The 16,270-nt window shown below is 41.0% G+C and overlaps 1 protein-coding gene across 1 annotated transcript in view; it reads left to right on the top strand.

Moving 5' to 3' along the window:
* The window catches only part of NUP133 (nucleoporin 133), a 43,085-nt gene that overhangs the window by 2,548 nt on the left and 24,267 nt on the right, over positions 1-16,270 (top strand). Inside the window, exons 2-10 of the mRNA XM_072141265.1 lie at positions 4,321-4,439; positions 5,482-5,585; positions 10,449-10,547; positions 11,617-11,748; positions 12,237-12,407; positions 12,632-12,784; positions 13,688-13,758; positions 13,884-14,031; positions 14,844-14,991. Of these exons, the coding sequence (XP_071997366.1) occupies positions 4,321-4,439; positions 5,482-5,585; positions 10,449-10,547; positions 11,617-11,748; positions 12,237-12,407; positions 12,632-12,784; positions 13,688-13,758; positions 13,884-14,031; positions 14,844-14,991 (1,145 nt within the window). The remainder of the gene's footprint in view (positions 1-4,320; positions 4,440-5,481; positions 5,586-10,448; positions 10,548-11,616; positions 11,749-12,236; positions 12,408-12,631; positions 12,785-13,687; positions 13,759-13,883; positions 14,032-14,843; positions 14,992-16,270) is intronic.

The raw sequence follows: 16,270 nt of genomic DNA, 5'->3' as shown, positions 1-16,270 counted from the left end.
TTACATATTTAGCATCAAAACCCCCCTATATAATCAACCCAATTTCAAATCTGCACCCCTCAAGCTATCAGAAACAGATTTTACGAAGATTGTTAACCCCTTGAGATCTTCATAGTAATTACATCAAAATGGAGGCGAAATTTAGAATAGTCAAATTGTGCCGGTTATACATTCATTTAGCCCTAAAATTTACACATTTCCAAAAGATAAAAATACAAAACCCACCATACAATTTGTTCTACAATTTCTCCCGAGTACAGAGACCCCCCACATGTGGCCGTGACTTGTTTTATGGGCGCACAGCGAGACGCAGAAGGGAAGGAGGGCGCTGCAGCTGCCAGGATTTTACTTTCCTCATTGGCCTCTTTTGAAGGCTGTAAAATTTTCACTTTTGCGCTATTAGGGCCATGTGATGCCATTTTTTTTGCGGGATGAGATGCTTTTTCCAATGTTACCATTTTGAGGTTTTGAGGCAGGAGTAGAAAAGCATCAATTCTCTACTGTTTTTTTTTTACTTTTTTTTTTTTTTTTTTTTGTGGTGTTCACCGTATAGACTAATAATCATGTTATCTTCATTCTATGGGTCGATACGATAACGGGGATACCAGACACGAATATATTTTCTTGCGTTTTACTAAATTTGTAAAATAAAACCCTATTGTGGGGAAAAATCTATAATTTTTGTATTGCCATCTTCCAAGTGGCATAACTTTGTTACGTTTTTGGCTACGGAGCTGGTTGATGGCTTGTTTTTTGCGGGACACGTTGTACTTTGCACCAGCATCATTCTAGAGTACATATGTTTTTTTGATCACTTTTTATAGCATTTGGGATTGATTAGGTAAAAATCATAATTTTTGGAGGGTTTATAACAGTTTTCTTTTACGGCGTTCATCGTGCGGGTTCAATAATTATTTACTTTTATTCTACGGGTTGTTACGGACGCTGTGATACTATATATGTGGGGTTTGTGTTATGATTTAGACTTTTTTTTCAGTTATATGTCTCTTTATATGTTTTGGGGCTTTTGGGCATTTTTGGTGATTTATTACTTTATTTTTTTATTGAATAATTTTTTTTTTTTACTTTTTCACTTTTTCCACCATGGGAAATGAACAAGCAATAATCTGATTGCTTGTTCATAATAATAATACTGACATTATCAGTGTCAGCCTATGCACTTGCATAGGGTGGCACTCTGCCAGTAAGATGACGTCATAGACGCCATCTTACCGGCAGTTCCTGCAGGTAACACTGGGGTCCAGATCGGACCCCAGTGATACTGTAGCAATGATCTTTGCCCCCCGAAAATGATTCGGGGGGGCGATCGTGGGGGAAAGACCCCCCAGATGCATGTTAGATGCCGCGGTCGCGATGACTGCGGCATTTAACAGGTTAATCACCCGCGATCAGAGACCACTCCGATCGCGGGTGTTACACTGGGGTGCCGGCTATCAGTCACAGCCGGCACCCCGTGTTTCCCGATGTCGGTTCGGCTCAAATCTTGAGCTGAACCGGCATCGGCTCAGCGTCCGATATATCGGACGCTGAGCGTTAAGAGGTTAAGCACTGTGTGTAAACACAGCCTTGGATGACATACTGTCTTATTGATTTAGGCCTCATTCACATGAACATATTCTCATCTGGGCAAGCATATAGATAGGTGCTGCAGCGAGTGCTCCTTTGTAAGACCTGGGCTGTATGGCACCTGCAGATTCGTTACAATGTGCTAGTGGCACATTGTAATGAAAACTATGTAAGAACGCCATATACTGCAATACAGTAGTATTTCAGTATATAGTAAAAACGATCAGACCTTCTAGGGTTAAAGTACCCTAAAGGGTCTAAAATATACTAAAAGAAAAAAGATAATAAATTTTTTTTATTTTTTTTTTTAAAAACCTTAAACTTAACTTTCCCAGGGTCCTGAATGTTAAAATAGTTTTTTAAGCAAACCACTCAACTTGGGGATTAAACAAGATATGTTTCTGCATCAGTGTAGCTACAGCCTTCTCAAGGTATCAAAATATAAAAACAGTTATTCCTGACTGGGAACCCCATAATGGAAAATAGCGCCAAAATGTTTGAAATGCAACTTTTACACCATTTTACATCACATAAGATATTTAATAAAAAATGATCAAAAGTTTGCACAGTCCTCAAAATGGTAGCAATGAAAATGTCTGCTCATCTTGCAACAAATGACATCGTACACAGCTCAATGCACAAAAGTGTGAAAAAATTATTCACTGTGATCGTACCAAACCAAAGAATAAAATAGATGTATCATGTGGAACGCACAGAGAGGTTTTTTCCAGCTTCCTTGTACATGGCATGGATAATAAATAATATCACTGAGAAGTAAAATTTCTTACACAGAAAATAAGCCCTCACACAGCTCTGTACATGGAAAAATGAAAAAGTTATAGATTTGTGAAGGTGGTGAGTGTGAAACATGAACGTGAAAACGCTGCATCCTAAAGAGGTTAAGGGACTGTTCTGAGACATCCCATGGTACCGTGTCCCCCAATATTGGAACGAGAATTTCTTTCTTTTTGCTACAGAACCCACCCTCTGCTTTGTTATATACTTTTCCGGGAATTTGTATTTTTCCCAGGTTTAGGACATGTTATTTCAGTTGTTTTATTTTGAGTTTATTTTATATCTTTTGTTGTGGCGAGGGTTGTGCTGTTGCACAAGCTGATCAGCGTCAGGCCTGTGGTGAGGGTATAGCCCACCGAGGTGGAACTAACAGCGTTTCTTACTAACTTTGTGGTTGGTCCTATACCCATGGTACAATGTCCCCAAATGTTGCAACAAAAAACTGATTTTACGGTAAGACTAGAAAATTTGACACACAGTTCTCATCCTTATTTTATATAGCACGTTTCACTCTTACACAAGGTCCTATTCTCTGTTTTTGTGGGCATTGCCTTCCCATAGAAGTCTATGGAGCTGTGAAAAATGTTAATGCCACACAGGTGTCGCCCGGTTGCTAGGTAACACAAAATCGAGTAACTGGAATAAACCAATGACTTCATTTGACAATCATCTATTTTTTTTTTTTTTTTTCTGTGTGCAACTATAGGTGACATACAGGGCGCATTTGCATCCTTACAGCTCAGACACTGAACACACGTGGGACGCATAAGGGTTCATTCACTTACCCGGTCCTGTCGCGATCCCACTGTGCGTTGTCCGCCGAGGATTCGGGTCCGGCGCGACTAAGGTCGTGCGTCCAATTTCCTTCATGAGTGGCTGCTGCGCCGAGGTCCGCCGGAGTTCACCTTGTTCTTCTTCCTGGTGCATGTGAGTGCGTGATCTTGCGACACATTTAGTTTTTAAAATTCTGCGGTTTTTCAGAATCCGTCTGGATTTCCGAAGGCCACACCCCCTTTCCCCTCCATTTGTCGCGTGCAAGCCAATGCGCCACAATCCGATCGCGTGCGCCAAAAACCCGGGGCAATTCAGTGCAAAACGGAAATATTCGGGAAAACCCAACAGAATCGCGGTCCGTGGACCCTTAGTAAATGAGCCCCATAGTGTAGATGAATACGGACAACATATCTGTTGTTTAAAGCCTATTCTTAATAAAACAAAGAGTATTAGGAAGAAATGGGAAATCTGGATATATCTGCAGCAGATACACAGTGCAGTTATCTCTTACAGTATTGTCAAAAGGATAGACACACAGCCCCCACACAGATCACATGTTTAAAGCCCTGTTATTGTAGTAAATTGAATGCAAGGCAGGACAGGTGTCTAAATAATAATGAAAATGTTCTTTTCCCTAGGCTACATTCACAAAATGGTATGAATGTAAATGTTTGCTGCTACTGCCAAAATAATACCTTATATAGGCCTGTGCATTAAAAGCCTTATGTATGTTTGATACCTCTGAGATTGTACTAACCAAAATAGTCAAGGGGAGGCGTATTTTGGACCACACGGTAAACTCGGCGTATAAAATGGTACCACTAGGAAGTACAATGTATACAGCTAAAAACAAGCTCTTATACATCTCCTATGAATGGAGGTAAGTAATAAGGAAACAATAAAAGTGTAAAAGGCCTGTAGTGTTCGACACCTCTGACTTATAATAGAGATCATTACCCTGTTTGTCAGTAATTTTTGAAGAAATATATGATAGTTTAGCTATTAGCTATGATGGAACACCGTGACTAGTGTGAACAATGTCTTATTTCCCTCTGCTTATGGACATAAACATGCTGGGTGTTCATCTGACAGCTATGATGTATATAGTCTACTTTAGCCACAGCATGTGTGCAATATTTGACTTGCATAATTTTTTTATTTCAGGGCAACACCTTCAAGAGTTGTTCTTCACCCTTGTGCTGTGGAAACCGTCAATTACAATGTTCAGTTATTTGGTTCTTCGCTGCCAGTTAAGGTCATGGAGGCTTTGACAAGTCCTCATGGTAATTTACTTTACTGTTTCATTCTGTTGAACAGGGCTGGATGGTAAAATGTAAGTAAAAGTGAGTAAATGTCTAATACAACACATACTGCAGAATCCGAAGTACACAATCCACTCCAGTATAGGCCCACATGTTGTCTTTAGGCTTTATGCTACGGCCGGGCGGGCAGTCGGGCACGGTGGAGAGGTGAAGCAAGCACTGCTCACCCCTCCTCTCTCCATAGAGAATTGTGGCGCATGGCCGTGCTTACGGCTGAAGATAGAGCACGCTTTATCTTTTTTTTTTTCTTTTGCGGGCACGCTATAGTGCGCACATGTTGTGCTCACCGTATCTAGCCCGGGTGCCACATTCTCTGCTCATTGAAACAGCCTGTGAATATGCAGCACTGAGCAGCTCTTGTAACACCTCGAGACTCGTTAGCATAATTTTGGAAAGAAGATTACCACAGTCACAGTGCCTGGATACATGAATAAGTGCCCTTGGTTTATCATGATGGATTTTGATGGTAGATTTTCTTTAAAGAAACATGAGTAAGGCTACATTCACACTAACGTATGGAGTGTATGGGGGACGTATATTGGCCGTATATACGTCCCCCATACACTCCTATGGGCGCACGGCACCCTACGGGAGCGGTACGGTGCGGCACCGTACCGTTCCATACCCGGGAAAAAGATAGGACATGTCCTATCTTTTCCCGTAATACGGCGCCGTGCGCCATAGGTTGCTATGGAGAGGGGCGGGGGTGAGCTGCGCTCACCTCCTCCTCCTCTCCCCGTACACTGCTGTTGCCCGCTACGGTACGGTACGGGCGGGCAACGGCAGTGTGAATATAGCCTAAGAGTAGGTGATGGTATAAAATAGGAAACCTGAATACTAATGCATAACCCATTGACCATTAGCAATGAATCTGCAGCAAGTGTGTATTTTCTTTGTAGCTTGCTGTTGTGTGCATTACCAGACTGCTCATAAACATTGGTCTGTTGTAGATTTTAATTTTATTTGAGATTTTTCAGTTTGATTAATTTTTATTTTCTGACAGCTGATGACTCTTTAATGGTGAGGATTCATGAACTTGGATGGGCCTGGTTAGTGTGTGGTGACCGTGTCATAATCTGGAAAATTAGCCAGTCTCCATCTGCAAAGGTAAATCCTTTTTTTTATGGGTGTAGGTTTTTATTTGTAATTGTCTTTACTATATTCATATTGTTTTAATAATTTATTGCATTGATTTATCTGCAATTTTTTTTGTTTGTGTCCAAACACAAGGCAGACACAGTAGCTTAAATGGGATGTCTGACTCGTCACAGCTAATCACACACCTGAATGGTGACTTCTCAAAAAGGCACATCTTATGCGGAGGCCAGACAACTTATTTTAACCGGTTAAGGACCGGGCCCTTTCCTGTTTTTTCATGTCCATTTTTCACTCCCCACCTTCAAAAATCTATAACTTTTTTATTTTTACACGTAAAGGGCTGTGTGACGGCTTGTTTTCTGCGTAACAAATAGCACTTCATAATGATGGTATTAAATATTCCATGCCTTGTACTCGGTAGCGGGAAAAAAATTCCAAATGCAATGAAAATGGTGAAAAACCGCATTTGCGCCATGTTCTTGTGGGCTTGGATATTACGTCTTTCACTGAGCGCCCCAAATGACATGTCTACTTTATTCTTTGGGTCGGTACGATTAAGGGGATACCAAATTTGTATAGGTTTTATAATGTTTTCATACATTTACAAAAATTAAAACCTCCTGTACAAAAATAATTTTTTTGATTTTGCCAACTTCTGGCACTAATAACTTTTTTTTATACTATGGTGTACGAAGCTGTGGGTGGTGTCATTTTTTTGCGAAATTTGATAATCTGTTCAATTATATCATTTTTAGGACTGTACGACCTTTTGATCACTTTTTTTAGATTTTTTTTAGATTTTTCAAAATGGCAAAAAAGTGCCATTTTCGACTTTGGGCGCTATTTTCCGTTAAGGGGTTAAACGCATTGGAAAACCGTTATCCTATTTTGATCGGGCATTTTCGGACGCGTCGATACCTGATGTGTTTATGATTTTTACTGTTTATTTATATTTATGTCAGTTCTAGGGAAAGGGGGGTGATTTGAAATTTTAGGTTTTTTTATTATACTTTTTTTTTTACTTTTTTTAAATTTTTATTTATACTATTTTTCAGACTCCCTAGGGTACTTTAACCCTAGGTTGTCTGATCGATCCTATCATATGCTGCCATACTACAGTATGGCAGTATATGGGGATTTTCTTCCTCATTCATTACAATGTGCTATCAGCACATTGTAATGAAGGGGTTAAAACGAAATAGCCTCGGGTCTTCGGAAGACCCGAGGCTACCATGGAGACGGATCGCCGCGCCCCGATGACGTCACGGGGAGCGGCGATCCCAGGTAAGATGGCGGCGCCCATGCGCCGTTATCTGTTTGAGGCTGCCGGCAGCCCACGCTGTGAAAACACCCAATGTTACCGGTAAGCCTTTGCTGCAATATGTAGTCATTTGGTTCCTTAAGAAATGAAGGACACATGTCCTTGGATACAAACGCCGCTGCTGGATTGATTGCACAAATAAGCAAATTGATTTGGCATATTAAATAGCTGGAAGTTACTGCATCTCCCCCCCCCTCGCTGGTTGGCCGCCTCAGTGCATTTTTGCCATCGCTGCCAGAGTTAGGGGGTTGGTGGTTATCCAGGGACAACCATTACATTTAAGGGAAATTATCTTCACACAGGTAAATTTTTAAAATATCTAATTGAAGAAATGTGTGTATATGGCAGATAAATTAAATGTAAATGCCATGTTAACTCCACAGACTGGAATTGAGAGTGAATGTCATAAAGAAGGGTTCAGTGATTTAACATTGCAATTGGTTGTTACGTGTTTATACAAGCAACTTCAATAGGGGAAATTTATTGAACTCTCCAGACCAGAATTTCGTTGAAATGCTGTGCCCTAAGTTTAAAGGTTTTAGACCATTATTAGACACTTTTTTTTTTTTTTTTTTGACTAGTGCAACAGACTGGCATGACCTAGGAAAAGGGGGTTTGACCCCACAGGAAAGGGTCTGTGCACCAAAAATGAAGCTCATGCACCACAATAGTTGGGTCAACTAGATTTAATAGATGGTATAAAGTATGACTCCAGGCTCATAAATAAATAAAGCTTTATTTAACCCCTTAGGCTACATTCACACGAACGTATGGAGGACGTATATACGGCCGACATACGTCCCCCATACACTCCTATGGGCGCACGGCACCCTACGGGAGCGGTACGGTGCAGCACACGTGCGGCACCGTACCGTTCCGTACCCGGGAAAAAGATAGGACCTGTCCTATCTTTTCCCGTAATACGGGGCCGTGCGCCATAGGTTGCTATGGAGAGGGGCGGGGGTGAGCTGCGCTCACCTCCTCCTCCTCTTCCCGTACACTGCCGTTGCCCGGTCCGGTACGGGCGGGCAACGGCAGTGTGAATATAGCCTTAGTGTTCTGCGCCGTACTAGTACTGCCTTGATTTGCGCTCAACGCAGTACCAGTACGTTGCCGATGCTGGATCGGCTCTGCACCGGAGCCGAGGCAGCGGGGGTCGCTGGGTATCAGCGGTAATCTACCACTGACATCTCCGGGTTACATCCGCACTTGGTAAAAAATCCAGTAAAGAATTGATGATTTTCTACTCATGACCTCAAAAAATAGTTAATAAATTTTCAACAATAGGGGCTACCAACCCCAAAATGGTAACTCATCTCATCCCGCAAAAAAAAAAAAAATATGCCATCTCATGGCCCCAATAACGAAAAAGCGAAAATTTTATAGCCTACAAAAGGGGCTAAGTTTTGTAAATAAACTCAAAATTTAGCAGCCAAAATTTATCACTAAAATTAAGTACAACAAGTGGGGGAGGTGGGGGGGGGGGAGAAACAATCTCAGAATCGCTTTGATAAGTAACAGTGTTCAAAAGTTATAACCATATAAAGTGAAGCATGTCAGAATACAAAAGACAGGGCTAAGCCTTAAGCTGTAAAATGGCTGCGTCCTTAAGGGGTTAATGGACATCTACCACCAGATTACTGATGGTAGTCTGTCCTTACAAGCCTGCTTGTTACCTCTAGGGAATGATGGCTAGTTCCAGGATATCAAGACAAAAATATGTAAATGAACCTGAGGTGCCTCATGGCTCTGCCGATCACTAATTATGCACACCATACACCCCTCTTGGGCTCATTTACATATTTTTATAAAGTGTTTTGCTCTGCAGTCTTTATGTCCTGGAACTAGCTTAACCCCATAAGGACACAGGGTTTTTTGCGCTCATTTCTCGCTGTGCACTCACAATAACACGTCAGCTTTATTCTTTGGTTCAGTGCAATCGCGGTGATACCAAATTTATACAGGTTTTATTGTGTTTTAATACAATTTCAAAAATTAAACGAATGTGTACAAAAAAGAAAAAAAAATTTTGCCATCTTCTGACGCTAATAACTTTTTCATACTTTGGCGCACGGAGATGTGTGAGGTGTCATTTTTTGCGAAATGAGCCGACGTTTTCATTGCTACCATTTTGAGGTCTGTGCAACATTTTGATCATTTTTTATTTCATTTTTTATGTGATGTAAAAAGGTGTAAAAGTCGCATTTCGGACATTTGGGCGCCATTTCCCGCCTCGGAGGTCACCGCCGGCCATAACCGTTTTTATATTTTGATAGATCGGGCATTTTGGGACGCGGGGATACCTAATGTGTTTGTGATTTTTACTGTTTATTATGTTTTATATCAGTTCTAGGGAAAGGGGGGTGATTTGAATTTTTAATATTTTATTTATTTTTTTATTTTAACTTTTTTTTTCTTTATTTTTCCACTATTTCTTAGACCATCTAGGGTACATTAACCCTAGATGGTCAGATCGCTCCTACCATATACTGCAACACTTCTGTATTGCAATATATTGCATTTTTGCAGCACATTCATTACAATGAGCCACTGGCTCATTGTAACGAATCTCCAGAAGCCATTAAGCCTCGGGTCAAACGAAGACCCGAGGCTACCATGGCATAACTGCCATAGAAGTGCACATGTGTCGTTGCCGTAAAAAAGATAGGGCATGCTCCATCTTCGGCCGTGGTTCCTGTGGAAGGGGTAGGGGGTGACCGCTGCTCAACGCCTCTCCAACCAAACGTCCTGGCATGGAGGTAGCATATGTTAGTGTGAAAGCAGCCTAGACGTCTCAACAGATACTCTCCCGAGCAAGCCACGCCTCACCCATCCCCTCTATATTTAAAGACTAGTGACCACGGTGCCTCAATATGGCAAAATATAGGACGTGCCCTGTATTTTTCTGTGCTCGGTCACGGTGCGGGGATACAGTGTGTGTACCACAGACTACTATGGGGACCGCGATCCAGCTGAAAATTTTGCGGCCAGATCACGGTCCCACTAAGTTCTTGTGCCTTGGGCCTTATAACATTGTCATATGAAACTATAGGAAGGAGGGCCCTTCTCGCAAGAGCTTACAATCTAAAATATACCATATTTTACATTCGTCATCAGGCACGGTTATAAATTTGGCACAGAATACGCCCTCACACAGAGGAGTGTATAATTTGCACATGTGCTTGCATTTTTTTTTTTAAGTGGCCAGCACATGTCCACATTTCTTTCTAGGGGCTCATGCACATGGCTGTGGAGCAGGTCATTGTTCCTGCCCGGATTTGCTACTCAGGCAGTCTTTTTCTTTTGTTATTAGCCATTAACCAATAGGACACAAAAAAATTGTTTATGGCCCAAGTACTGCACACATTTATATGCAGGAGCGTAAAGACTGCCTAGCCTAACTTTTAATAAACCAGTTACACATAGGTTTAGAGCAAATGCTCAACTATCTAAGGAAACGTGGTAAGACCTATGCATATGCTAATGTATTTATAATATGTATATACTGTATTTTTATTATTTTTTTATATAATTTTTTTTTAATCTAACAGGCTATGTCATGTAAAGAACTGCAGCTTCCACCTAGTGACTTTCCTTGGACTGCAGATCTGGTGGACCTATTGACTGTGGGTGATGGAACAAGTACACAGGTAGGTAAGATAAAGGGGATATTTCTGTTCTGTGTCATGCGTCCTTGCCTACTTGTTTATATGCAAAGGTTTCCTTTTGTCTCCCACTGAAAACCAGAAGCTAGTTTAAAATTCTAGCGAGTCATTGCTTATTGGGCAACATTGCTGTCTCACCAGGTACTAATCCTAGCCACTTGTAGGGGGTCACAGGACCTAAATATCTGCTTCCTTTCCTTTTCATTGTTGGTAGGGGGCAATGTGACCCGATTACTAATACAGAATAAGCTGCTGATAATCAAGTCACATGACCCCCTATCAGTGGCACTGATAGAACTGCAAGTATGTTGTTCCTGTGTATTGCGGGGGGAGAGAAATCAAGGGAACCATTTATATTGGTTTTCTATAGTACCGAGTTGCACTCTTTACTCTTAAGGAGCCTCTAACAGTCCAGGACCGATCAAGAAATAAAGTCCCACAGTTAATATATATACCTATATAGATAAAAATGTTTTCTTATCTGACTGGAGCTCCAGATGTTGCAACTACTCCACTCTCCTTTTGTGTTGCTTTTTTTTTTCTTGATGGCATAAAAAGAAGGATCTTCCGCATGTTTCTTTGAGCTGTAGTGAACGGTGTAAACGGAGGAGGAATAATCACATGCCGTAGTGGTCTGAACAATGGGCTATTCTAGTCGGAGGACCCTTATTTTATGCTATCAAGAAAAAAAAAAAGCAACACTAAAGAAGGAGATTTTGTGAAACATCCCATTGAAGGAGAGTGGAGTAGTTGCAACATCTGGAGCTCCAGTCAGATAAGAAAACCCTTTTATCCTCTATATCTTTATATTGGTAATTACACCAACAACAAGCCCTGGTGCCATTAAACCCATTTTGTTACACAGAGCCAGGCAAAATAAAGAAGATAAAAAAATACTTCTCATGAACTTTTGTAGAACTATGCTGACATAATTCAGACCTATATACGTTCTTTTAATGCTATCCTCTTTTAATATACATTTTTTAAAATTGAATTTAGTCTTTTAAACCTATTTAAACTTTGTGACCTACATGTTATAATATTTTTTGCTTAGTCTGTTGCAGTTATGGCAGCTACAGGTGAAGGAACAATTCGTTATTGGCCAAGTCTCACTCATGAAGATTTTTACACAGAGGCTTATGCTGATTTTGGAGATTCTGTATGTTCATTTTTAACTGCTGTAAAGGTAAATACAAAGGAATAATACATATTGTTGCCAAAACTAGCCTACGATTACTACACATTGACTAAACCTTTAAACCCATCCATGGGACTTTATTCCCTTCCCCTGCTATATTTTTGTGGTTTCTATTATAGTTTGTGCCAAGCCTAAAATGCCAGATCTATCAAAATATAAAAACGATTATCCCATAATATGAGCACAGTAATGGGGAAAAAGAGCATCCAAACGGCTGAATTGTGCACATGACTGACTAGTACAGTATTGTTAGAGGGCTCATGCTCTAACTTAAGTGGGCGCTGCCGTGTTGGATGAGATTGATCGGAGGGTTCCAGGTTTTTCCTAGCAGGCCAGAGACTGGGTCTTGTCCAGATCCAGTAAATTTCCATCCTGTATACTGAATCAGCAAGTACCCCAGGGGGGGGGCATAAATAATATTAATTATTTAATACTTTTCTTAAAATTAATACTGATTTTTACCTCTTTATTTTCAGGCTGACAGTTTTATATTGTCATCCTCAAAGAATCAACATGTTCGATTAATACCAGATCCCTCTGGAAAGATCTACCAGCGATTTATGCAGCACGGGCAAGGCATGCTTTCTGGAATTGGCCGAAGAGTCTCCACTCTCTTTGGTATTTTATCTCCTTCTGTAGAATCGCCAGTAAGTTTTATTTGACATATATGTGTGTTATTTTTATTTATGCCTAATTTGTATACATTGTTTAATAGAACAAAAAAACTGCATAAGATAGTTATTACATTGTAGATTAACCATATCAAGCTGATAGGTGCAGTGTATGAGGAAGGAACTGTAGCAACGGCTCAATAAAAGAATGTTTGGGTCTTAAACGTGTTATAATAAATATATATATTCCTCTTTTTCAGCTTCTCAGTGTCCTGTGGGATAAAAGAGATTGCTTTTACACGCTTACCAACAACAACATAAATAAGTGGGAAATGGATGATAACTCTGAATCTCATGTTTTAAGTTGGGACATGAGCCGTGTACTGAAAGACGACATCTCTGATGCTATATGGGTAAACTAATGTCTTGCATTCATATTATCTGATATTTACAAGTCAGAATGCTTTACATATGGCACAGGTGTAAAGTGTAGCCCTAGTTAAAGATATGTGAAGGTAAAGGTGAACACAGGGCTTGGATAAAGATACAGATCTACAACCCTTGATCAGTTCCTGAGAATGGAAGGTACACTGTACAGCAGCTTATTACTTTCTAGTTATTGGTGCCGGTCAAGGCACCACCACTGGTGCTTAGGATGTCTTCAAGATTTTCATCACCTCTCGATTCAAAGGTGGGCATTCATTAAGACTGCCATTTTACCCATCTGTCTTGAGGTCCCCTTGTTTCTGTGTAGAGTGTGCCTAGTATGTGCAGCCCTCTTCATATGATTAGATTAGCACATGGATTCCTACTGTTGACTCCAGCTTTTACAGACATCTGGTGTGAAAGTTGCTAAATCTGGCCTTCCTTTGTCACTACTTGTGCTCAAAGTGGAAACTGATGACTTTACAATGGCCCAAAACAGACTAGTGCAAGGCACCCCTGATTTTCATTCATTCCACCTTACATGCCAGTTACTTTGAAAAAGTCCGATACTGCTTTCCAGGCCATACCTGTTTACCAGACTAAGACCTGGAATGGGACTTATTTGAGATCCAAGGAGTTGGTTCCCCCCCTCCCCCCCCCCCCCCCATACATCGTTATGTCTATCCTATAGGGTGCTTCTACACATTCAGTTTTTCAGATGTAGTTTTTGAAGCCAAAAGCAGATGTGGATTTTAATGGGTGAGATTGAAAGGTGCTATTCCTTCTCCTACTTTTACTCCTTTCCTGTTTGGGTATCAAAAACTGCATCTGAAAAACTGAACATGTGCTCGCACCCTAAATCTCCACTATGATTACTTTTTTCCCTACAGGGTCCAGAGAGTAACTATGAAGAAATTAGAGAAAGGATCAACATTTGTTATTTGGATTTAAATCAAAATAGGTGAGTTTATTTAATTTTTTTTTATCTTCACAGCCAATTTTTTTTTTTCCAAACATTGCTGTGGATCTTTATTAAACCCTTCACCTAATCTCTGGCTATCTCTCTCCCTTTCTTGTACAAATTAGTGATGGATTAGTAATTTTGGCTGCTGCCTGGCATTCCGGTGATAGTCCGTGTACAAGCTATTATACCCTTATTACTGTGAAGGATGAAGGCTACAACTTTTCTGATGAAATCAATGTTGAGGTTACTCAGCTCAGTCCTCCATTTCAGGTGAGTTTAAAGAGGACCTGTCACCCCGAAAATGACCCCCACAAAATGTGCCCTCCCTCCCCCATACTCCTCACCCCATCCCCTTTCTCCCCAAAAATTTATTTGTGGTTAATTGCTTTAAAGCGATCCGACCTCTTACTAAATAAGAGGTCGGATTCTCCTATCTTGTGCCCGTGCAGTCGGCCTTATTCTTTAGGGGGCCGGCCGACTCCCCCTGTCTGCCGGGACCTGTAGGAGAAGCCGGCAGCATCACATGTATTGTGCTGCTGGCTCTCTGAGACTTTCTTCTATACATTACCGGGGCGGCCGCGCCAGGCTTATATACAGCACCGAATCTCGGAGAGCCTGCAGCGATTACGCAATACATGCAATGCTGCCGACTTCTCCTACAGGTCTCCGCTCTGGAGACCTGGGTTCATGTCCCACCCAGGTCGGCCAACATCTGCAATGAGTTTGTATGTTCTCTCCGTGTTTGCGTGGGTTTCCTCTGGGTCCTCCGGTTTCCTCCCACACTCCAAAACATACTGGTAGGTTTTTTAGATTGTGAGCCCCATTGGGACAGGGATCAATTTGGTATGCTTTGTGCAGCATTAGCAGCCTTGTTATGTAGATTTTTTTTGTTGTTGTTTTTTTTTTTTTTTCTTGTAATGCTAAGATTGTGCATTTCTGTGCCACACAAGGCAGACTACTGTATACACATACAGATAGCTTCCTGCTTATTAACCAGGCAATTTTAGTACAGCTCAGTTTTGTTCAGCCCTGGATATAGTCTCTGCACATAAATCACAGTAAATTACTTCTTTTTGTTGCAGTCTGAAGATATGCTATTTGCACAGCTTGTGATCCCAAACTTTGCTAGTCATGGTACTTGTATATATACAAAGGATATGGTTTTTGCCTGCTCTACAGGAACAAAGCGAGTAAATATGCCACATGAGAAAATCTCATTTGAAGCGCAAGGTAAGTTACAGGAGCAAGTAACCTTTATGCACCAAATCTTACTAATTCATAAATGTGTTAACATTTTGAATTAAGTCACAACATATAACTTGATCTGTATACACTAGATCAGGGGTCTCAAACTCGCGGCCCGCGGGACAAAATTTTGCGGCCCCCACCTGCATGGAGAGGGCAGGTCGCGCTGCATGGAGAGGGCTCACGGGCCGAGCCCTCTCCATAGCCGGTAAGTCTTTGCTGCATATTGCAGCAAAGGCTTACCGGTAACACCCGCGATCGGTGCTAGTACCGATCGCGGGTGTTTTCACAGCGATGGCTGCCGGCAAAGCTGCCGGCAGCCTCAAACAGATAGCGGCGCATGGGCGCCGCCATCTTACCTGGGATCGCCGCTCCCCGTGACGTCATCGGGGGGCGGCGATCCGTCTCCATGGTAGCCTCGGGTCTTCCGAAGACCCGAGGCTATTTCGTTTTAACCCCTTCATTACAATGTGCTGATAGCACATTGTAATGAATGAGGAGGAAAATCCCCATATACTGCCATACTGTAGTATGGCAGTATATGATAGGATCGATCAGACAACCTAGGGTTAAAGTACCCTAGGGAGTCTGAAAAATAGTATAAATAAAAATACAAAAAAGTTTAAAAAAAAAAAAAAAATGATAATAAAAAAAACCTAAAATTTCAAATCACCCCCCTTTCCCTAGAACTGACATAAATATAAATAAACAGTAAAAATCATAAACACATCAGGTATCGACGCGTCCGAAAATGCCCGATCTATCAAAATATGATAACGTTTTTTCAATGCGTTTAACCCCGTAACGGAAAATAGCGCCCAAAGTCGAAAATGGCACTTTTTTGCCATTTTGAAAAATATAAAAAATCTATAAAAAGTGATCAAAAGGTCGTACAGTCCTAAAAATGATATCATTGAAAATATTATCAAATTTCGCAAAAAATGACACCACCCACAGCTCCGTACACCAAAGTATGAAAAAGTTATTAGCGCCAGAAGTTGGCAAAATCAAAAAAATAATTTTTGTACAGGAGGTTTTAATTTTTGTAAAAAACATTATAAACCTATAACAAATTTGGTATTCCCTTAATCGTACCGACCCAAAGAATAAAGTAGACATGTCATTTGGGGCGCTCAGTGAAAGACGTAATATCCAAGCCCACAAGAAAATGGCGCAAATGCGTTTTTTTCATCATTTTCATTGCATTTGGAATTTTTTTCCCGCTTCCAAGTACATGGCATGGAATATTAAATACCATCACTGT

The sequence above is a fragment of the Engystomops pustulosus genome, chromosome 3 (genome assembly GCF_040894005.1).
Source record: "Engystomops pustulosus chromosome 3, aEngPut4.maternal, whole genome shotgun sequence".
In the NCBI taxonomy this organism is placed as follows: domain Eukaryota; kingdom Metazoa; phylum Chordata; class Amphibia; order Anura; family Leptodactylidae; genus Engystomops; species Engystomops pustulosus.
The sequence above is the reverse complement of the archived record's forward strand: the minus strand, read 5'-3'. Positions and strand labels throughout refer to the sequence as shown.